Source organism: Schistocerca cancellata, chromosome 7 (genome assembly GCF_023864275.1).
Source record: "Schistocerca cancellata isolate TAMUIC-IGC-003103 chromosome 7, iqSchCanc2.1, whole genome shotgun sequence".
Lineage (NCBI taxonomy): Eukaryota > Metazoa > Arthropoda > Insecta > Orthoptera > Acrididae > Schistocerca > Schistocerca cancellata.
In genome coordinates, this window is record NC_064632.1 from 280,959,132 (window position 1) to 280,983,400 (window position 24,269).

At 41.2% G+C, this 24,269-nt stretch overlaps 1 protein-coding gene across 1 annotated transcript in view; it reads left to right on the forward strand.

Moving 5' to 3' along the window:
• LOC126092023 (glycosylphosphatidylinositol anchor attachment 1 protein) overlaps positions 1 to 24,269 on the forward strand; it is an 83,611-nt gene that overhangs the window by 54,533 nt on the left and 4,809 nt on the right. Inside the window, exons 10-11 of the mRNA XM_049907417.1 lie at positions 4,921 to 5,117; positions 5,238 to 5,402. Of these exons, the coding sequence (XP_049763374.1) occupies positions 4,921 to 5,117; positions 5,238 to 5,402 (362 nt within the window). The remainder of the gene's footprint in view (positions 1 to 4,920; positions 5,118 to 5,237; positions 5,403 to 24,269) is intronic.

Genomic DNA, 24,269 nt, shown 5'->3' on the forward strand with positions numbered 1-24,269 from the left:
GCCTTTTGTGGGCAACTGAGCTACCCAAGCACGACTCACGACCCATCTTCACAGCTTCAATCCTGCCAGTACCTCATCTCCTAGTAAGTTGTTTTAGATTTGTTCATTGGAGATGAGTACGAAACTGCCATTCACTGCTGACACTACTGTCTCTCATGGAAACTGAAACTGAGCCAATGGGACTCGCTTCGCCTGTTTTTGAGGAAACCTGTTTTGTCTGGTGCCCAAGAGGAGGCAAACACAAAAGAATAGGGATGTATTAATCATCGGCAGTTCAAATGTATGGCAATTGATGGTACCCCTTAGGGAAATGGCAGGAAGGGACAGGATAGGACACCTAGTGCACTTTGTATATGTGCCTGAGGGCCTCAGTCAACATCTTGAAGAGGCTGTGACAGCGGCCATTGAGGAAACAGGGTGCAACCAACTGCAGACTGTGGCACTAAAAAGAAACTACTACTCCCGAACAAATTGAAATTAGAAATTAGCGGAGATTGAGGCCTGGCGGATAGCGAGAAGAGAGGATATGCTGAAGGGCAAGTTCCCATCTCCGGAGTTCTGACAGGTTGGTGTTAGTGGGAAGTATCCAGATAACCCGGACGGTGTAACACTGTGCCAAGATGTGCTGGCCGTGCACCAAGGCATGTTTAGCCACAGGGTGATCCTCATTACCAACAAACACTGTCTGCCTGTGTCCATTCATGCGAATGGACAGTTTGTTGCTGGTCATTCCCACATAGAACGCTTCACAGTGTAGGCAGGTCAGTTGGTAAATCACGTGGGTGCTTTCACACGTGGCTCTGCCTTTGATCGTGTACACCTTCCGGGTTACAGGACTGGAATAGGTGGTGGTGGGAGGGTGCATGGGACAGGTTTTACACTGTGGGCGGTTTCAAGGGTAGGAGCCAGAGGGTAGGGAAGGTGGTTTGGGGATTTCATAGGGATGAACCAAGAGGTTACGAAGGTTAGGTGGACGGCAGAAAGATACTCTTGGTGGAGTGGGGAGGATTTCATGAAGGATGGATCTCATTGCAGGAAGTCGTATCCCTGCTAGAGAGCCACATTCAGAGTCTGATCCAGTCCCGGAAAATATCCTGTCACAAGTGGGGCACTTTTGGGGTTCTTCTGTGGGAGGTTCTGGGTTTGAGGGGACGAGGAAGTGGCTCTGGTTATTTGTTTCTGTACCAGGTCGGGAGGGTAGTTGCGGGATGCGAAAGCTGTCTTCACGTTGTTGGTGTAATGGTTCAGGGATTCCGGACTGGAGCAGATTCGTTTGCCACAAAGACCTAGGCTGTAGGGAAAGGACCGTTTGATGTGGAATGGGTGGTAGCTGTCATAATGGAGGTACTGTTGCTTGTTGGTGGGTTTGATGTGGACGGACGTGTGAAGCTGGCCATTGGACAGGTGGAGGTCAACGTCAAGGAAAGTGGCATGGGATTTAGAGTAAGACCAGGTGAATCTGATGGAACCAAAGGAGTTGAGGTTGGAGAGGAAATTCTGGAGTTCTTCTTCACTGTGAGTCCAGATCATGAAAATGTCATCAGAAATCTGTACCAAACTTTGGGTTGGCAGGCCTGGGTAACCAAGAGGGCTTCCTCTAAGCGACCCATGAATAGGTTGGCATACGAGGGGGCCATCCTGGTACCCATGGCTGTTCCCTTTAATTGTTGGTATGTCTGGCCTTCAAAAGTGAAGAAGTTGTGGGTCAGGATGAAGCTGGCTAAGGTAATGAGGAAAGAGGTTTTAGGTAGGGCAGCAGGTGATCGGCGTGAAAGGAAGTGCTCCATTGCAGCGAGGCCCTGGACATGCGGAATATTTGTGTATAAGGAAGTGGCATCAATGGTTACAAGGATGGTTTCCGGGGGTAACAGACTGGGTAGGGATTCCAGGCGTTCGAGAAAGTGGTTGGTGTCTTTGATGAAGGATGGGAGACTGCATGTAATGGGTTGAAGGTGTTGATCTACGTAGGCAGAGATGCGTTCTGTGGGGGCTTGGTAACCAGCTACAATGGGACGGCCGGGATGATTGGGTTTGTGAATTTTGGGAAGAAGGTAGAAGGTAGGGGTGCGGAGGTGTTGGTGGGGTCAGGAGGTTGATGGAGTCAGGTGAAAGGTTTTGTAGGGGGCCTAAGGTTCTGAGGATTCCTTGAAGCCTCGCCTGGACATCAGGAATGGGATTACCTTGGCAAACTTTGTAAGTAGTGTTGTCTGAAAGCTGACGCAGTCCCTCAGCCACATACTCCCGATGATCAAGTACCACAGTCGTGGAACCCTTGTCCGCCGGAAGAATGACGATGGATTGGTCAGCCTTCAGATCACTGATAGCCTGGGCTTCAGCAGTGGTGATGTTGGGAGTACCAAGTTACCAAGCCCCCACAAATATTCCGCATGTCCAGGGCCTCGCTGCAATGGAGCACTTCCTTTCACGCTGATCACCTGCTGCCCTACCTAAAACCTCTTTCCTCATTACCTTAGCCAGCTTCATCCTGACCCACAACTTCTTCACTTTTGAAGGCCAGACATACCAACAATTAAAGGGAACAGCCATGGGTACCAGGATGGCCCCCTCGTACGCCAACCTATTCATGGGTCGCTTAGAGGAAGCCTTCTTGGTTACCCAGGCCTGCCAACCCAAAGTTTGGTACAGATTTATTGATGACATTTTCATGATCTGGATTCACAGTGAAGAAGAACTCCAGAATTTCCTCTCCAACCTCAACTCCTTTGGTTCCATCAGATTCACCTGGTCTTACTCTAAATCCCATGCCACTTTCCTTGACGTTGACCTCCACCTGTCCAATGGCCAGCTTCACACATCCGTCCACATCAAACCCACCAACAAGCAACAGTACCTCCATTATGACAGTTGCCACCCATTCCACATCAAACGGTCCCTTCCCTACAGCCTAGGTCTTCGTGGCAAACGAATCTGCTCCAGTCCGGAATCCTTGAACCATTACACCAACAACCTGAAAACAGCTTTTGCATCCCGTAACTACCCTCCCGACCTGGTACAGAAGCAAATAACCAGAGCCACTTCCTCATCTCCTCAAACCCGGAACCTTCCACAGAAGAACCCCAAAAGTGCCCCACTTGTGACAGGATACTTTCCGGGACTGGATCAGATTCTGAATGTGGCTCTCCAGCAGGGGTACGACTTCCTCAAATCCTCCCCTGAAATGAGATCCATCCTTCATGAAATCCTCTCCACTCCACCAAGAGTGTCTTTCCGCCGTCCACCTAACCTTCGTAACCTCTTAGTTCATCCCTATGAAATCCCCAAACCACCTTCCCTACCCTCTGGCTCCTACCCCTCTAACCGCCCCCGGTGTAAAACCTGTCCCATGCACCCTCCCACCACCACCTATTCCAGTCCTGTAACCCGGAAGGTGTACACGATCAAAGGCAGAGCCACGTGTGAAAGCACCCACGTGATTTACCAACTGACCTGCCTACACTGTGAAGCGTTCTATGTGGGAATGACCAGCAACAAACTGTCCATTCGCATGAATGGACACAGGCAGACAGTGTTTGTTGGTAATGAGGATCACCCTGTGGCTAAACATGCCTTGGTGCACGGCCAGCACATCTTGGCACAGTGTTAAACCGTCCGGGTTATCTGGATACTTCCCACTAACACCAACCTGTCAGAACTCCGGAGATGGGAACTTGCCCTTCAGCATATCCTCTCTTCTCGCTATCCACCAGGCCTCAATCTCCGCTAATTTCTAATTTCAATTTGCCGCCGCTCATACCTCACCTGTCTTTCAACATCATCTTTGCTTCTGTACTTCCGCCCCGACTAACATCTCTGCCCAAACTCTTTGCCTTTACAAATGTCTGCTTGTGTCTGTGTATATGCGGATGGATATGTGTGTGTGTGTGCGAGTGTATACCTGTCCCCTCAGACTTTTTGCAGATGATGCAGTTATTTATAATGAAGTACTATCTGAAAGAGTCTGCATTAATATTCAGTCAGATCTTGATAAGATTTCAAAGTGGTGCAGAGATTGGCAACTTACCCTCAATGTTCAGAAATGTAAAATTGTGCACTTCACAAAACAAAAAAACATAGTGTCCTATGACTATAACATCAATAAGTCACTGCTGGAATCAGCCAACTAATACAAATACCCAGGTGTATCTCCTTGTAGGGATATGAAATGGAATGATCACATAGGTTCAGTCATGGGTAAAGTAGGTGGTGGACTTCAGTTTATTGGTAGAATACTGGGGAAGTGCAATCAGTCTACAAAGGAGATTGCTTACAGATCACTTGTGCACCCATCCTAGAATTGCTCAAGTGTGTGGAACCTGTAACTGGGGATATTGAACATACATAGAGAAGGGCAGCATGAATAGTCACAGGCATGTTTAATCAATAGAAGAGTGTCACAGAAATATTGATGGAACTGAACTGGCAGACTCATGAAGCCAGACATAAACTATCCCTAGAAAGTCTATTATCAAAGTTTCAAGAACCGGCTTTAAATGATGACTCTTAGTAATACTACAGTCTGCTACATATTGCTCACATAGGGATCATGAGGATAAGATTGGAATAACTACTGCATGCACAGGGCCATTCAAATAATCATTCTTCCCTTGCACCATACATGAATGGAACAGGAAGAAACACTAATAACTGGTACAATGGGACATACCCTCTGTGATGCTCCTCACAGTGGTTTGCAGAGTATAGATGTAGATGTGGATGTGGATGCTACCACTACACCCACTATTACAACTGAACAATGTCATTTTTAATCCAGTGCACTTCTAGTGACACTTTGTCGGTAACTTTCTAATTTAAATTTCTTTGCATGTAAGGGAATAAAACATTTTTTAAATGATTTTCAGCATATATTAATTAAGGTAGACTGTTACTTGACAGCATTATCATCTTTTTTTCCTCTTACAGGTGGACCATGAATTAATTGTAATTCCAGTAGGAGTTGTCTTCCTTGTTGCACATGTCTTTGGCACTGCTGCCCTGTTTGCAGCAGACGCATACAGTGTGGTAGGGAGAGAGCTTATTGGGTTGTCAACAGATTTGTCTGTTTTTGCAGGCTACTTATGTTACAGTCTTGTACTGTTACCTTTGCCTGCCTTTGACAGGTGGGCATAACACTGTTGAAAGTGACTTGACTTTTCTACATATTGCTTGGTTTCTAGTACCTGATTAATTCTACAATTGAATTAATATTGAATATTTCCTTTTGACCTCTGGTATTTCAGGGTTGTAGGCCAGCAGTTCAAGAGTTGCTCATTACTGAATATTGCTGCTTTACTAGAGTTGGCTACATTGTTACTTGCTGTTGGAATGCACAACTTCTCACTGTCCTTCATTTTAGCCACAATTTATGTACCTGTGGCATTGTCTGTGAGTCCGACGAAAAAAGGGTGAGTGTTATAGAACTAATGTGTAACATGTTCCACATAGATATTTGTGCAAAAGTGTGATTTGTATGTTGCTTACATTGCTTTTGTGAAAAGTTAGTATGAAATTCAAACTGCCTCTAGTATCTACGTTCAGCAGTCTTCATCACATCCTTAATACCCATGTAAGTGTCCTTCAAACTAATGTTCTCTTTCTTCCTTTTTACTGCAAAACAAATTTGATGCTTTTAAATAGTTATATTTAAAGAAAGAAGAAGTTGTTAAGCAAGTAAAGGCAAATAAACTCAGTTCAAGGCTTTTGCATATCAAGAGTTCCCAGCTCACACTGTTCAGTACCATTAGCTTGGGCATGCATCAGCTACCATTGTGTGAGGTGTGAGATAGCTAAACATTGTGAAAGTGTGATCTTGGCTTTTGTGTCCATGCTGCAAAAACAGTACAAGAATTTGGGGGGGGGGGGGGGGGGGTACCATCTGTAGGTTAGCAGCATGCCCAAGAAGGATGGATGAGTGTCGAGGTGAACTGTCATTAGCGGCAACTTCTGGATGACCGTTTACACCTATGTTTAGCTCGCTCACTTATGTGTGCCTCTCTTAACCAACTTATATGTACAAAGCTTGTTGTAGAAAGTCTTTAGGGCAAAAATCTTAGCCTCAGTATCTTTTATTGCTTCATCGGACCTATTGGGCAATATATATGTAATGTGTTTGTGTTGTTCTCTGGTCCAATTGTGTATTGTTTGTTGTTAAAGTAGGGGGTTTGAATAAAAGTCAGTTTTCTGCATTCATTAAGCTCTTGAGCATCTAGAAGGGACACTTTAATCGAGTAAAAGGTGGCATAATGGTACAAGCATCATCAAGCCAATAAAAATTGTGCTAGTAAGGGAGCTGTTAAATGCAAAATTTCTTGAAAAGTATGCTGTGGATAGTGAACCAAACGCAACTCCCAGTTACAGTAAAGGGGTAATCAGTGTAAGGACACAGTGCAACTGAACATCAAAGAGCTACTGTAAGTATGGCAGGAGATGTGTGCAGATTAATTTCGAGAAATTATATGGAGAGTAACCAGGAAGCTCTAAAAACAGTACTATCTTTACAAACTATGGAAGGAATAAAGGTAACCAGTTAAACACTAACTGAATAATGGTACAGAGGCACATAAACAAGCTTAGACTCATTGCTAAGGTTTTTGATAGTCTTTCTTCAAAAATAACTACTGCTGTGTGTGTTGTGGGTGAGTGCAAAGGAGGGGTGGGAGGGGGGGGTGTTAGGTGTAGCATACTTGTTGTGGAGAAAAAAGGAGGTAAAGATGGAGGGAAATGCATCAAATAAGGTAGGTAATCAAGGATAGTAATCGACAAGCACTTTTCCAGATTCCATTCAAAGACCATAAAAGAGACAGAGTGAGAAGTAAAGCAGGATTAGCAAAGGAAGAGGAAATGGAAGGGGGAATATATCTGTGTAATTAGCTCCTACAGCTTCACAAATGGGATCTACATCTACATATATACTCCCTAATTCACAATACAGTACATGGCAGACAGTAGCCTGTACCAACTAGTCATTTCCTTTACTGCTCCATTCACAAATGGTGTGAGGGAAAAATTTAGATATTGTTACACAGTCGATACCACTCAGGGGGCTATCATAATTGAAGACTCTGAAGTTGGCAGCACAAGTGCAGCTGCCGTCCACAGTGCTTAGTACAGCAACAGGCGCCGTCCAATCCCGAGCTTCACCAGGTCCAGTCCCCCTGTGTGGCAGCGCCTTCAGGGTGCAAGACTTGACTGGATATAGAGATGTTGTCTGCAGCGGCAATTCCAGATAGTCGCCAGCTACTCCCCAGTTACTCTTTGGAGCCCAGACAGTCTAGTCCCTGACAGTACCAGTGGAGTCACTTGGCAGTACAGTGAGGTGCATCGCTGTTCAGAGTTGATCTCACCTCAGACACGTCAACTCACAGCTGGGACAGTTAGCTTCATGGAACTTCAACATCAGCTGGGTGCAACAGAACTACTGGATGGAGACTTACAATTGCGCATGTCAACTCCATCAGTAGGCAAAGGACTTCATACTGCATCACATGCAGATCTTCCATGTATTGAGTATTTAAACCTGTATTTCACAGTGATGTTTGTTATTCATTCTGTGTTTGATTTATTCTTCAGTTCCTGTGCACCTTCCTGAACAGAACTGTATTTTGTACATGTGTCTACCACTCAGACATATATTGTTTCACACAATGCTAAGTGCCATCCCAAAAACAACTATCCATATGCCTCTGTACGAGACCTAATTTTTCATACCTTCCTGTTCCTTAGCAAAAAATATGTTGGTGGCAGTAGAATCGTTCTGCAGTCAACTGCAAATGTTGGTTCTCTGAATTTTCTTAATAGTGTTACTCGAAAAGAATGTTGCCTTCCCTTCATCAGGGATTCCCATTTGAGTTCCTGAGGCATTTCCATAACACTTGCATGTTGTTCGAAATTATTGTCTGCCTTCAAATTAGTTTGATGTCTTCCTTCGATCCGACCTGGTACAGATCCCAGACACGCGAGCAGTACTCAAGAATAGGTCGCACCAGTGTGCTATATGTGGTCTTCTTTACAGTTGAACCGCTCTTTCTTAAAATTTTCCCAATAAACCAAAGTTGACAATTCACCTTTCCTATTACAGTCTTTACATTCTCATTCCATTTCATATTATTTTGCAGCATTATGCCCAGATATTTAATCGACATCAAGTAGCACACTACTAAGGCTGTACTTGAATATTATGGTTTTGTTTTTCCTACTTTCTGCCTTAACTTACTTTTCTGCATTTACATCTAGATTTCATTTATGTTTATAGAGAGTAACAACAGTTCCATTGCACATCCCTGGGGCACTTCGGACGGTACCCTCATCTCTGAAAAACACTCACCGTTGAGGACAACGTACTGGATTCTGTTACTTCATAAGTCTTATAGCCACACGCATGTCTGGTATCCTATTCCATGTGCTTGAACCTTCAACAGCCATAGCCACACACATGTCTGGTATCCTATTCCATGTGCTTGAACCTTCAACAGCCGACTGCAGTGGGGCACAGTGTCAAATGTTTTTTGGAAGTCTAGGAATATGGAATTTGTATGTTGGCCTTCATCTATAGTTCACAGGATATTATGTGAGAAAAGGGCAAGCTGAATTTTGCAGGGGCTCTACTTCCCTGCTGAGTCATGGACATAGACTTTCCCATCTCAACAAAATTTATTATATAGTAGCAGCAGCAGCAGCAGCAGCAGGAATTGTTCTTGTTGTTGTTGCTGTTGTTGTTTTTGTTTCCAGTCCAAAGACTGGTTTGCTGCAGCTTTTCATGACTCTTATCACGTTGCAAGCTGCTGCTTCTCCGAATAACTATCGCACCTAATCCTTCTGAATCTGCTTACTGTATTCATCTCTTGGTCTCCGTGTAGGATTTTTACCTCCCACACTTTCCTCCAGTATTAAATTGTTGATTGCTTGATGTCTCAGAATGTGTCTGCCAACTGATCCCTTCTTCTAGTGAGGTTGTGCCACAAATTTCTTTTCTCCTCAATTCTATTCAGTAACTCCTCATTAGTTTTGCGATCTATCCACATGATTTCAGAATTCTTCTGTGGCACCACATTTGAAAAACTTCTTGTTTTAACTGTTTATCATCCATGTTTCATTTTCGTACTTGGCTTCACTCCAGACAAACATATTCAGGAAGGAGTTCCTAACATTCAGTTTTAACAAATTTCTCATCTTCAGAAATGCTTCTCTTGCCATTGCCAGTCTACATTTTATATCATATCCACTTTGGTCATCATCAATTATTTTACTGCCCAAATAGCAAAACCTATCTACTACTTTAATGTCTCATTTCCTAATCTAATTCCCTCAGCATTATCTGATTTAATTCAACTACAGTCCATTATCGTAGTCTTGCTTTTGTTGATGTTCATCCTCCTTTCAAGACACTGTCCATTCTGTTCAACTGCATTTTCATCTTTTACAGTCTCTGACAGAACTACATCATCATCGGCAAACCTCAGGTTTTTTTTATTTCTCCTCCCAGGACTTCAATTCCTATTCTAGATTTTTCTTTGATTTCGTTTACTGCTTGCTGTGTATACACATTGAATAACACAATAACATTGGTGATAGGCTACAGCATTGTCACTCCCTTCCCAACCATTGTTCCCTCGCATCCCCCTCTACTCTTATAACTGCCGTCTGGCTTCTATACAAGTTGTAAATCACCTTTCACTCCCTGTATTTTACCCCTGCTCCCTTCAGAATTTGAAAGTGAGTGTTACAGTTGACTTTGTTAAAAGCTTTCTCCAAGTCTACAAATGCTATAAATGTAGATTTGCCTTAATCTATATTCTAAGATAAGTTTTAGGGACAATATGCTTCATGTGTTCTTACATTTCTCTGAAATACAAACTGATCTTCCCCGAGGTCAGCTTCCACCAGTTTTTTCATTGTTGTATAAAGAGTCCGTGTTAGTATTTTGCAAGCATGGCAGACTAAACTTATAGTTCGGTAATTTTCACACCTGTCAGCAACTGATTTCTTTGGAATTGGAATTATTACATTCTTCTTGAAGTCTGCAGGTATTTTGCGTGGCTTGTATATCTTGCACACCAGATGGAAGAGTTTTGTTGCAGCTAGCTCTCCCAAGGCTATCAGTAGTTCTGACTGAATGCCATCTACTCCAGGGGCCTTGTTTCAACTTAGGTCTTTCAGTGCTGTGTCGGATTCTTCTTGGACTATCATGTCTCCCATCTCCTCTTCATCTATGTCTTTTTCCATTTCTATAACTGCCTGCAAGTTCATCTCCCCTGTATAGACACTCTACGAGTGTATATTCCTTTCACTTTTCTGCTTTCCCTTCTTTGCTTAGTACTGGTTTTTCATCTGAGCACTTGATATTCATACAGCTGCTTCTCTTTCTTCCAAAAGTCTCTTTTGTTTTCCTGTTGGTAGTATCTATTTTTCCCTTAGTGAAATTGCTTTTAAATCCTCAATCTCATTTTTTAGGTATTTGTTTTCCCTTTCACCTGCTTCATCTGCTGCATTTTTATATTTCTCCTTTCATCAATTAAATTATCCAAGGATTTCTACTAAGCCTTGTCTTTTTTACTATTTTATCCTCTGTTGGCTTCTCTATTCCATCTCTCAAAGCTATTCTTTCGCCTTCTGTATTTCTTTCCCTTGTTAATGTCATTAGTTGCCTAGTGCTCCCTCTGAACAATCTCTGATTCTTTCAGCTTATCCAGGTCCCATAATTTCTTCTGTTTTTATCTGCAGCTCATAACCAATAAATTGTGGTCAGAGTATGCATGTGCCCCAGGAAATGTCGTACAATTTAAATCTGGTTCCAAAAATCTCTGTCTTATAAGTATGTAACCAGTATGAAACCTTTCAGTGCTTCCAGGTGTCTTCCATGTGTATCATGTTCTTCCATAATTCTTAAACTAGGTGTTGGCGATGATTAAATTATGTACTCTGAAAAATTCTACTAGGTGGCTTCCTCTTGCTTGCCTTTTCCCCAGTCCATGTTCGTCTACTTCTTTTTGTTCTCTTTCTTTTCCTACTATCATATTCCAGTCCCCCATCAGTATTAAATTTTCATCTGCCTTAACTATCTGAATAATTTTCTTTATCTCATCATACATTTCTTCAATCTCATCATCATATTCCAGTCCCCCATCAGTATTAAATTTTCATCTGCCTTAACTATCTGAATAATTTTCTTTATCTCATCATACATTTCTTCAATCTCATCATCATTTGTGGAGCTAGTTGGTATATAAGCTTGTAGTACTATGGTAGAGTGATGTTCACCTGCTTTATTTCGTCATTGATAGTCCTCAGTGTCGACATGCTGCATTGTTATATTGCAAGTCATTTCTTTTCTGTACTGACTCCTTGAGCAGCATACAAGCTATCAACCAGTGCTACTCCCACCATCCTTTGATAGATTATCATCCAGGAGTTCATCTATGCCCTGGAACGGTCCAGTCTTTCCGTGGTGTTTGTGTGGACCCCGGGCCACGTCAGAATCCCAGGAAATGAACTTGCTGACAGGCTGGCCACAAGGTTTTTCAGCTTTGGGAGACGTAATGGCATACCGTATTTACTCAAATCTAAGCCGCACTTTTTTTCCGGTTTTTGTAATCCAAAAAACCGCCTGCGGCTTAGAATCGAGTGCAAAGCAAGCTGAAGTTCTGAAAAATGTTGATAGGTGCCGCCACAACTAACTTATGCTGTCGAATATATGTAGCGCTACACAGGCATCCTTTGTAGACACAAAGATAAATACTGGCGCCAAAACCTCTGCGTCAGTAAATAAAATTAAAAAAAAAAAAAATTGGAAGACGAGCTTTTTTTCTCCGCCCGAGTTTTGACCACTGCATTTTCATACATTATCCAACGAAGTAAATACAAATTCCGTATTGTTCATCTTCGAATTTCAATGTACTACGAAAATCCGACTGGTAATACTGGGATTTTTGTCAATATGGCCAACTCTACGTTCTGAATTTTTTCCTACCTGCGAGAAGAGATGGTTGCTAATAGGAACCTGATGAAATGTGAATCACATGCAGTATTCTCTTCACCATAAGAATAATACGAATATAAACATTTTGCCATGTATTCTTTCGTGTTTGCTTCTATCTCATTTAAATCCTGTCTGCCAAATAAATTACGAAACTAGAGTGAGACAACAGCAAACGCGGCAGAATATACGTATCGTGTCATGTTTATATTCGTATTACTCTTATGCCTAATAGTGATATAGTCAGAAATGAAGCACGGCAACTGACTAGATTTTTAAATCTAAGATGACTAATTTCTGTGCAGAATTTGATGTACTAAAGAAGCGGCCGCAAAGATTTTCAAACGGAGAAAAATTTTCGCCAAACTCTCATTCAGAACATGTTCTATCATAAGCAGTCTATTATTTGGTTCTTGTTGATCATTATCAAAGAAAGCAGCAGTGTAAGTAACAACAAATAGCAGTCTCTTGCCATTGTTTCGCTAATGAGACGATTCCTCTCTTTTTTTAATTGTAGGCGGCGGTAGCGCGCACAAAAGCAAGCCATGCCGCGAGCAGCGACAGGCCGTAAACACGCACTATCAAAATGCGACAAACAAAGCATGACACAGTATAGTAATGCATTTTCAGCTTGGAGTGACTGACGTAAACACCTGTAACATAGAAAAGGGCACTTCTCAGATCAAAGCAAAATAAGCAATCGATTCAAACCAGACGAAGCACGTGAAAAAGGAAGGTATCCGTATAAATACGGACGGAGCGCCTGACGCATAGCTATGGCTACCTGGTAAAGCTTAACTGCTAAGCTTTCGACTCGAACCAAACTACTGTAGCTGTATCGTCATTCATTCGACCTAAATTGTGTCTCATATTACATTGGACCAACTTTGTTTCGATTTGGAGGTGCGGCCTAAAACTTCTCTCTCCCCTTGAATTTCGAGTCTCAAATTTCAGGCGCGGCTTAGATTTGGGAGTTTTTTTTCCTTTATTTCGAGTCTCATTTTTCAGGTGCAGCTTAGATTCGAGTGCGGCTTACATTCGAGTAAATACGGTAATCTCAGTACGCACAACAAACAGTGTGCCCTTAAGGAGACTGCAGAAGTGTGGAAGACATCCATGAGGACCTCTCACAGGGACTCGGTGGTTGTCTGCTGGCTCCGCATTGGCCATACATAGCTAACACATGGCTACCTCCTTCGTCACGAGGACCCACCTTGTTGTCACTGTGGCTCACAAATGACTGTCGTCCACATCTTGTGGAACTGCCCACTTTCAGCCGCTCTGCAGCAGACTTTTAACCTTCCCAGCACCCAGCCTTCGGTGTTGGGCGACAAAGTTTTACGTTTTATTCGTGAGGCGGGTCTTTATTGTACCATCTAAGGGTGGGCATTTAGCCTTCTCTCTGAGGTCGCCACCCTCCCTCCATTTCAACTCTGTCACAATTTCTTTGCATTTGTTAGTCTTGGCGGTCATCTTTTTCCTATATGTGTTCATCTCATCTTGTCTTTGTGGGGCTCTTTTATTAATGTGATCAGCCAGCTCAGACCATATGCTTTATGGTTTTAATGCCTTCTTCTACTTTTCTTTGTGGTGTATGTTGTCCCCGTTTTTTGTTCGTTCCATTCGTCTTCTTTTCAGGTGCGGTGTTAGGTGTTTTTGTACCTTGAGCCTTGCTTGCATCAGGAAAAACGGACTGTGATGATCCTGTAGTTTGGTCCCTTGATACCCCAAACCAACCAACCACTTATACTGGCTGAAAAAAGGGGGGGGGGGGGGGGGTGGAAGCTCAACGCTGACTACTGTAAACGATATAGCTGACAGTTGCACAATTGCATTTCACTGTTCTTTACTTTCATTATTCACAACCCCCCAATATTACACAGTTATATGGCCAATTAACTATTGGTAAATTTCGATAAGACTCATTAATAGGTTGCAGGCAAGGAGCAGCAGCATACTGGTACAATAGTTTGCTGTTGAACATCTATGAGCAGTAAAAACCTAACCACACAGTTCACAGTTCTTGTAGAATAATAAGGCATGTGGACACTATTTCTCAAATAAATTGAACAGACATTGTTCTAACACATGGCCTGTTTGTGTTACACAAATTCCACTGTTAAGTTGATGCATTGTCATTACTTGAAACAGTACATAATTCCCCTCTGAAAACCAGCTGCAGACAGACTGTGTAGAGACCAAAAATCCATCCTTTATGTATCCTCACAATAATAGGCACTGAAACTATACATTGTTCGATGTTTAATTTGCAGAAATTACAATTAAAACACAACTTACTCAATTAAGTGAATACATCGAAAAATTCCTTCTTTTTAACAGTTTCTTCTACCACAAAGGTTAAGCCGAATTATTTGTTTAAATTCTGAAATTAACAGATATAGTTCACAAACAATGCTTTCGACAAATTTGGTAACAGTTTTTGAATTAATTAAGGGCTAGCTTTGCTAATATGTTTTCGAATAGAGCCAGATAACTACTTCAAGAACCCTAGTAGTTCCTCTTCCAAATTTTTATATTATTAGTGAATTTATGTTTGTTTGTAAGTCAAGAATAGAATTTAAGTCACGAAACAATTACTGATTTCACCCTATAACAAAAGATACTAACTAGGAATGGTTAAAATAATTTAGGAAATTAATTACATACACTAAACTAGACCTGGTGCTGTATTCCTTAAGACTTAGGGCCAACATTTCTCTTTTATGGAAATGCAGATTATACTCATGTATGTTAATGGTAATTAGACAAAACTGAAAGTGAAATGAATTTAAGTAGGCAGATGGCAAAACGAGAGGAAGTAAAGAGATCTCGGTTTGCATCATCACAGTAGGTGTGAGCTTCGTGCCTTTGCTGGTTACGATAATGCATTTACTATGCTATTCATAGTAGCTTACCCAGATCTTCTTATTCATTATCAAACCCACTCCTGCATTATCCCTGTATGACTTTGTATTTATAACCCTGTATTCACCTGGCCAGAAGTCCTGTTCCTCCTGCCACTGAACTTCACTAATTCCCACTACATCTAACTCCAAGCTATCCATTTCCATTTTTAAATTTTCTAATCTACCTGCCCAATTAAGGAATCTAACATTCCATGCTTCGATCCATAGAACGATAGTTTTGTTTGTCCTGATGCTCCCGTGTAGCCCTGCCCAGAGATGAGGGGACTGTTTTACCTGAGAGGATGCCATCATGATTTAACCGTATAGTAGAGCAGCACACTCTCGGGAAAATTTGCAGCTGTAGTTTCACTCTGCTTTCAGCTGTTCGCAATACCGGCACAGCGAGGCTGGTTCGGTGGGTGTCACGAGACCAGATCAGTCAATCGTCCGGACTGTTGCCCCTGCAACTATTGAAAGACTGCTGCCCCTCTTCAGGAACCACACATTTGTCTGGTCTCTCTACTAATACCCCTCCGTTACAGTTGCACCTACAGTACAGCCACCTGTGTCACTGAGGCGTGCAAGCTACCCCAACCATGGCAAGGTCCACAGTTGTTGGGACAATAGTGTGTTCAAACAATGAGGGCTTTTGTGACCGGTTGTCTTAGCTTCACCATTAACTACGTTCAGACAGTTGCTGATAATTTGTACATAAAAATTTCTAGATTATCAAATGCAATCACAGCTGAAATGAGATTCAGTCAGTATTGATCTGAAACCCAGAAATATTGAGTATATCTAGGCTAAAAACTTATGTGAACTGAGACCAAGAAAAGTTGGTTGGCAATGATATTCTTGTACTCGTGTTGTAATATGGTTAGGTCTAGCAGTGGAATTGTTTGGTAGCTATATGAAACCTCTTGCTTCTGTGACTGATAGACCTGTGGGGAACCGGGCTGCTTGTAGGTGTCCAGTCTCATCGGTCACATGGCGTACTCTGTGTCTCCTCAGAACTTCACTGCCCACTGCATATTTGTTGATGCTTTTAGTGAGCCTCAGCTTAGGAGTTCGTTGCACGCTGTAGGCACTGGCATAACGGCGGGCGTGGAGCAGCACAGCCCTGTGGTGTGCTCCCCATACTGACTGGGCCACACAACTGGTAAGTGTCATCACATTCAGGGCAGCAGTATCACTTGTGCTTGCTGCCACAATCTGGACAGAACTTTTGCAGCTTAGAATTGCAAGAATTTTTCGGCAACAAAGTGTTAGAGGAACTTTATGAGCTGCTGACAATCGAAAATCTCCAGTGGTGTACTAAGCATTATTTATGTAGCTTTGTACTTGTGTTGAGGTGAATGTGTCACTAGTTATTGTTGTAGCTAATCTATTGTATACTAACCTATCTGCATCCCCCTCAGAGTCGGAGGAGGAAACACTACACTGTTTATGAGACAAGCTGTGTGTGATTGTTTGCTCCAGTTCGCATCGAGACAGAAATTTGATCTGTTTTCACATTGGTAACATCCTTTGTTCATTGTATCAAATTATGTGTTTTATGGCTAGTTACTTGCGTCTTCCTATATCATTTGCATGCTTCTTTGGTGTGGGATGAGTCAGTTTACGGGATATGTATACATGATTAGTGTTAACATTAATCAATATGTCATCTTTTATTCCTACTCATGCATCTACACTTAAAACCAGTAGCTGGTGCCAGAGACCTCTGTTATGAACATTTTATGTCGTGATTCACAAATGCGGTGTAAATGAATCAGTGTGTCCTTAAAGATTTAGTGTTGTGGTATTTAATGATTAATATCACTGTTGTTTGTTATTTTCTTTGGATTTTAAAGCTGAGTTAGTTACAGTGAAGTACATTGGCAGGAGATACACTGTTCGTCAGTGTAATTAGCCTGATTAAATTGTAAATCTAAAATTATGAAGTACATTTCATAATAATTCTTCAGCTGCTGAGGTTTATTCCTGTTGTCTTTGAGGGGTATTTATAGCTGCAGAATATCAGTTCGAGAATATTCTTAAAACAATTGTTATCACAATGACACAAATAGGACAGTGGTTATCACTGCGCTGTATAGTACTTCGAACTTGGGCATTAAGTGTCTACAGTAGGGCCGAGTGAATGACACACAACTATTGTGTGTGAAAGTGGCCTCAGTTGCCTGAGGCTGCAGTCATGTGTGTGTAGTTGCGTTTGCGCACACGCGTGTGTGTGTGTGTGTGTGTGTGTGTGTGTGTGAGAGATCTATTTTTGACGAAGTCCTTACTGGCCGAAAGCTTTATTTGTGACAGTCTTTTTGTCGTGCCTGTCTGAGACTCAGCATCTCCGCTATATGATGAGTAGCAACTTTCCTTCTCATAATATTGTTACATTCTATCCTGGATTTTCCATCGTTTGACTTTATCCTTATGTCCTATTTTCTTGTACTGTTGTCAGACTCTTTAATGTGTCAAAAGTGTGTATATGTTTCATTTTGAGAAGTATACAAAGGCATGTTCAGAAGGTAAGTGTACTAGATTTTTTGCTACCCACTGTAAAGATGGCAGGTTGAATTGCAGACAGGGATAATGAAAAGACAGATAGATATTAGCTTTCAGCCAAACCCTTCTTCAGAAAAGGAAAGACACACTTGTTCTGACCCCAGTTGCCAGAGACATTGGTCATGTGTGTGTGTGTGTGTGTGTGTGTGTGTGTGTGTGTGTGTGTGTGTGTGCGCGCGTGAGGTGTGCTTATTTGTGTGAATGAATGTATGTTGTGAAAAGATGGTAGTATCGCATCCACAAAGGAAATGGGGTACAAAGTCTGTCATAGGGAACCAACAAGTTTGTCCTCTGAACACTCGACTGCCATATGTCTGCACTCTTGGCAGCAAGAAATAGTCGGATGTACAAACACTTCACCAACAAAATGGCACCCGTACTGTAATGAAAATCGAACAATTTCAGGATGCATTTCGAAGAGCCGTAGATCCCTAACAAAGGGCAAATCAGTCTAATGTCCATGTACTAAGGAGCTGTAGCCTCACCTAAGAGATGACTACAGCAGGCTGAGAGCTAAAGGCAATGTGGCCATGTACATCACTGACAAATACTATGCCTTCTCTCTCCTCCTCAACACCATCTTGTGTACAGTTACTGCAATATAGTACAGTATAGTGCAGTGCAATACAGTACTGCAATACAATACTGTACAGTTACTACACTAGTGTGTGTACTGTATAGGCCAACACTGTGCCCTCTATAGATGCTCTGTAATGAATGCATAGTTCAGGAGGCTCTCAGGGATCTTATTGCGCATCTCCTCATACCATTCGTCTTTTGTTGGGATTTCAAAACACGTAATTTTTCTATACGGGTCTACCACAATCTGTCCCCAAGGTCGAGCTATTGAGAACATCATTTATTGAGATTGTGCCTTATGAGCTTTGGGTAGAGCACACATTTCAGCGCTGCTACAGGATCATTCTCTGCCGTAGATCTGTAGCTTCACTCTCCTGCACTTGCCGACACTGTGTGGTGGGCAGTGGGCAGCCATTTTCACTCCAGTGGCCACTTTCTCATCTGGATACATATGAAAAACCAAAGACAGTGTGAAATAAAGTCACAAAAGTGGATGCTGCACTAGTATTTAAGTGCTGGTGCCTTAAGGAGGTGTGTAAGGAGGTGCAAATAAAGTGGATTATTTCGAAGTGTGTGGTTGATGGATACTTTCACTGGCAGCAATTAATGCATATTAAGTTCTTACCTCCACAGTCTCTGGCTACAATTAACTGTGTAACAATCTAAATTGATTGATATATTGACGTTCCTTTGAAAGGTGTGATATTTACCTCCTCTTTCTCAAAGAAGAAGATGCAGTGTCAAGCTCCATGATATTGATTGCGGTATAATACAGTCATAAATAGAGCTGCCATGTGTTACGAAGTTTGCAGGCTACAGTGTATCCAGGTATCATTTTCAGGGAGAAGCTGTTTAGAAATGAAAGATACTGCCTACCTTTCCAGAAGATCAATTGCAAAAACTTTTACACAAATATATATTGTTTTCTGAGGCACATGCAATACATCCACCCAGAATCACGAACGGGAAGAGACCGATTGTTGAAGAGTGAAAAATTTGATATTAGCTGAAGGAAACACTAGAATACACATATATGTTCATCTTTCTTTTTCTTCATTTCTTGTTTTCGTGCGGGCATGTTTATATTGCATTTTTTCCCCCCTCATAGTATTCTGATACTTATTAAATGACATAAACTTTACGGCTAAACCAAAATAAGATCTATCACAACTGCTCCCCTGCTGTATACTGGCATTGTCTATTATTACTGGATGGCAGTATACAGTAGTAGTGCATTTTACAAACATATGTAGAATAAATTATCAAATTTCATACGGAAGTATCACTTAAACTACTTTGTGGCCCGGTTGGAGATCAAATTCCTTTATTTGTGGCCAAGTTTATATCTTATTTATCCCGTGCACATGTCAGCTTTATTTATATTACAATTAATTTACATGGAATTTACAAAACTTTAAAGTTTCAGTTTCTGAGAGATCATGACTCAACAAAGAGCATGTTTAAATTAGTGTTTTGCTGCACGTGAGCCTGGCAGTACCAACAGTGCAACTATGGAGAACAGTTCAGCCTCAGATCTATAACTTGGTAGGCAATGATGAATTCCACATCGTTATGGTGTCTGGAGGGCAACTCCATAGGATAAGTGCACATTGACGTGTGTTTGCTTAAAAAGTTTGGTGCCACAATGGAGAAGCTATAAAGTTCCAACCATGGTTATAATAGGCCATGTCATCCATCACATATTTCAGTGTCTGAAAGGCCATCCCATATCATCTGCATCACTATGAGAGCTCACAATATTCTGTGTAAGTCAATTAATTACTTATTTTAATTCCTCCTTCGTAGTAAAGTTGGGCATCCAGTGATACTACAGAGGGTACTTAGAACATTTTTGTCATTGTAGGCACACACAAATTTGATCACTACTATACATGAGTTTGTATTTCTCATTCAACACTCACTAAACATATGATAGGTGGACAATTTTTCTTGAAGTCCCTTTTCATTTCACACATGTTGAGACATCCTTTTTATGTACAGTTTTCTTTACATGTCTTTGTACAAGTGCATAAAATTTTACATGACTTACACTAAGAAATGAAAACATGACATAAATTTACTCTTATAACTACACATAAATTTCGAGCTCTAATACATTTCACTTATATACAAGTTTGTACTTAAATCTGTCACATCACTTTTGATGTTTGCATGTTGTTATGGTCTTCAGTCCAGAGACTAGTTTGATACAGCTCTCCATGCTACCCTATCCCGTGCAAGCTTCTCCGAGTAAATACTGCAGCCTGCATCCTTCCAAATCTGCGTAGTGTATTCATCTCTTGGTCTCCCTCTGCGATTTTTACCCTCCACGCTTTCCTCCAATACTAAATTGGTGATCCCTTGATACCTCAGAACATGTCCTACCAACTGATCCTTTCTTCTAGTCAAGTTGTACCACAAATTCATCTTCTCCCCATTTCTATTCAGTACCTCCTCATTAGTTATGTGACCTACCCATCTAATCTTCAGCAATATTTTGTGCTTGTAAATTAATCACTGAATTGTCACCAGTGGTTTTATCTGCTGCATCAATTTCTATCCTTGTGATTTAATAATTACAAAATTTTGAAATAATATCCCTTTCTTAAAAACTCTGAGAAATTCTTCATTTGTGTGGCCATAGTGTCCGTAGTTGCTTTATAATTCATGTGAAGGTATTTTTGGTCCGTCATTGCAACTAGAAAATGCATGATTTTTTCACCAGATGTGTTTCGCTTTATTGAGTTAAAGCATCATTGTTGGTCTGTAATTAATTTTATTTACATTTTTGATTTGCTTTCTAGATCAAAAAAACAGTTCATTAATAATAGGTTGGTTTATACTAACAGTGATTTTTCGGCTGATTTTTCGCTCACATCGGGAAATGCCGTCTGCTAGCACGTCGTTGTTTTTCTGTGTTAGACACTGATAATTTGTGTCTAATTTTTAGATGTTCTGCAGCACTATGCATTTCTCGCAAAACACTTTTATGCACACCACTGTATTCTGTTTGTTTTTGTACTTCAAGTATGTATTGCTGTTTGTGTTTTGTAGTGTTGCCAACATAAACTTTTCACTACTTTGCCTGTGACCTGCAAGTATTCTCTTTTAATTTAGATTATTGTATGTGTATAATTCTATTTAAGTGTGGTTTTGTGTATTTATGTAATGTGTATGAGTAGAGGAGGTATAGTGTTGGAGTGCGGGGGGGGGGGGGGGGAAGACCATGATGAGTGGACATGAGACATAAATATATAGCAGAGTGATGGAGTGTGAGTTAGAGGAGAAGGTGAGGAGTGAGAAGCGAAATAAAGCTCTGTGTTGGGGGGGGGGGGGGGGGGGGTGGAAAAGGCTCTTTTCTTTTTCACATAATTTCATCAATTGTTCTTTTCCAGTATTTATCTGGTCATTGAGCAACTGTTTATATTGTGTTAAGGCTTTTTGTATGTGGAAATTTTCTTGCAAAGGAAGGAGGTGTCTGTCTTTACTGATTTTTATGATATTCATATTGTTTTCAATATTGTATGGTCTATGGTGGTGTTCTTTTAGATGATCCCCAAATGTTGGATGATTTTACCATATTTGAGTGGTCTGATGTGTTCTGTATATCTTGTGTCAAGTGTCCTGCCAGTCATTCCAATGTATATCTTCTCACAATCTCTGCAACTGAGCTGATAGATACCACATTGTTGGTATCTGTCTGATTTTGATTTTAGTTTTGGGATGTGCTTTTGTATGCAATTGTTTGTTTTGCAAGAAATGTTGATGCCTTATTTTTTTAATATGTTTCCTATTTTATGAGTGAATTTGTTGTGGTAGGTCATTTATTCCCTTTTTTGTTGTAGTGCGAGTTGTACGAGTTAGTGTGGTTTGGTTTGTTTTATTCATTATTTGTCTCTCTATTTTTTTATTTAGTTTGTTGACCTTTGTTTCTTTGAGTCCATTTTTTAATGTTGTTTGTTTTATAATGACTAACTCTTTCTGCTAATTAGAAGTGTTTAGGGGGATCCTATTCAGCCTGTTTAACATGCATCTGATTGCTGCTTGTTTGTGGTTCTGTGGGTGGTTTGAAGTGTCATTTAAGATAATGTCACTTGTTGTGGGTTTTCTATATGTGTCGAATGTGTGTTTATTATTATCTTTTCTTATGGTTATGTCTAAAAAGTTGATTGTGTTTTCTTGTTCTTCTTCTATTGTGAAGTTCATGTTTTTGTGTACAGTATTTATGTCATTGGGTAGTTGCTGTATTCTGTTTTTAGGTTCTTCTACCATTCATATAGGAGGGACCTTGTCTCCTCATCGGAGGTGTCATAAGATAACATGAGTATCCCCATATCATATTACAGAAAATCAAATTGACCACATCGCAGTATCCAGGAAGTTCAGGAGGAGCCTGGAAGATATGCGGAATAGAAGAGGAGCAGACGCAAATAGCAACCACCATCTTATTACTGCCAGTTTCTGAATGAAGATTGTGGCTTCCAGAAAGAAATTCAAGCCAAGGAATAGAAGATTCGATGTAGGTAAACTAAGATCCACAGATAACTGAGGGGTTCCAGCTGGAACTCCGGAATAGATTCCAGGCATTGGAACTGGAGATGGCTAAGGATAAGGACATGGAGGAAATATGGACAAAAGTTAAGAGTACTTTTGTGCAAGTGAGTGAGAGACAAATTGGCTTTAAAAATCACTTGCGGAGAGATTGGATGTCCGAACATACCTGGAGGAAAATCACCCATAGAGAGGAGGCCAAGGGAAGAGTAAATCAGAGCAGGACCAGGCAACAAAAAGCACAGGCACAAGCTGATTATAGAGCAGCAGATAAGGAAGTGAAAAGGAGTGCGAGAAGAGACCACAGAAGATGGATAGATGAACAGGCTGATAGAGCAGAACAGGCAGCATGAGGGGGTATGTGAAAGAACCTGATATCACTAAGATGCTCTCAAAGAAAAGCTTCCAGAGGAACTGACCAGTAAGGAATAAGAAAGGGGAGATACTAACTACACATGAAGAATATTCATGTAGATGGAAGGAACACTTTAAAGAAGTTCTAAATAGAGACCTCAGTGGGGAGGTAAAAGAACAAGAACAAATGGAAAACAATGATCCTAGTCCTAGCATTGGTGTAAATGCACCGCACCCACGAAAGCAAAAATTCGGATAGCACTGAAGCAGATCAAGAAAGGGAAGGCACTAGGACCAGATAATATAACATCTGAGATGCTGAAAACAGACTTGGACACCACTGTCGAGTTATTGTACATCCTCTTAGAGAAGATATGGAGAGAGGAGAAACTGCCAACAGATTGGAAACGAGGTATTATCATGAAAATACCCAAAAAAGGAGATGTTACTAACGGCAACAACTGGCCAGGCATTACCCTATTGTCAGTACCAAGTAAGGTACTTTCGAGGATCATTTTAAACCATATTAAGGATTCTGTGAAAGCACAACTGAGGAGAGAGCAGGCGGGGTTTAGAAAACATCGAAGCTGTGTGGACCTTATCAATACTCTCAGAATTATTCTGGAACAAAGTGCAGAGTGGCAACACCTTCATTGACTTTGAAAAGGCTTTCGACTCTATCAATCAAAGAGTCATGTGGGATACTCTTGCAAAATATGGCATTCCAACAAAGATTATTAACATCACCAAGGAAATGTATGAAGACTATGAATGCCAAGTACTACATAATGGAGAACTAACAGAGCCTTTCCAAGGTAATTCGGGAGTACGACAAGGGTGTATTCTTTTGCTAACTCTATTTCTTTTGGTGTTGGACCATGTGATGAAGAGAGTGATGGAGGGACAGAAGACAATGGGGAATGCGGGATAGGCTCGAAGATGTAGATTTCGCAGATGACATTTGCTTAATGGCACAATGATATCGAGACATCAAAGAGAAACTGGCCAGGTTACAGAGAGAGGCGGAAGTTGCAGGCCTCGAGATAAATGTTCGCAAAACCAAAGAAATGCAGATAAATTCGACCATCATGAATAGGCTGGCCATTAATGGAGAGGATGTAGAACAGGTCCAATCTTTCCTCTATCTTGGAAGTATAATCACAACTACAGGAGGCAGTGAGGAGGACGTCCATAATCACATCCGCAAAGCAAATGATGCATTTGTACAACTGTACCCTGTCTGGAGAAATAGGAACATCCCAAAGAAGACCAAACTCCGGCTTTTCAGTAGCAGTGTGAAGGCTGTTCTGTTGTATGGTTGCGAAACTAACCACATCAAAAACTAGCTCCAA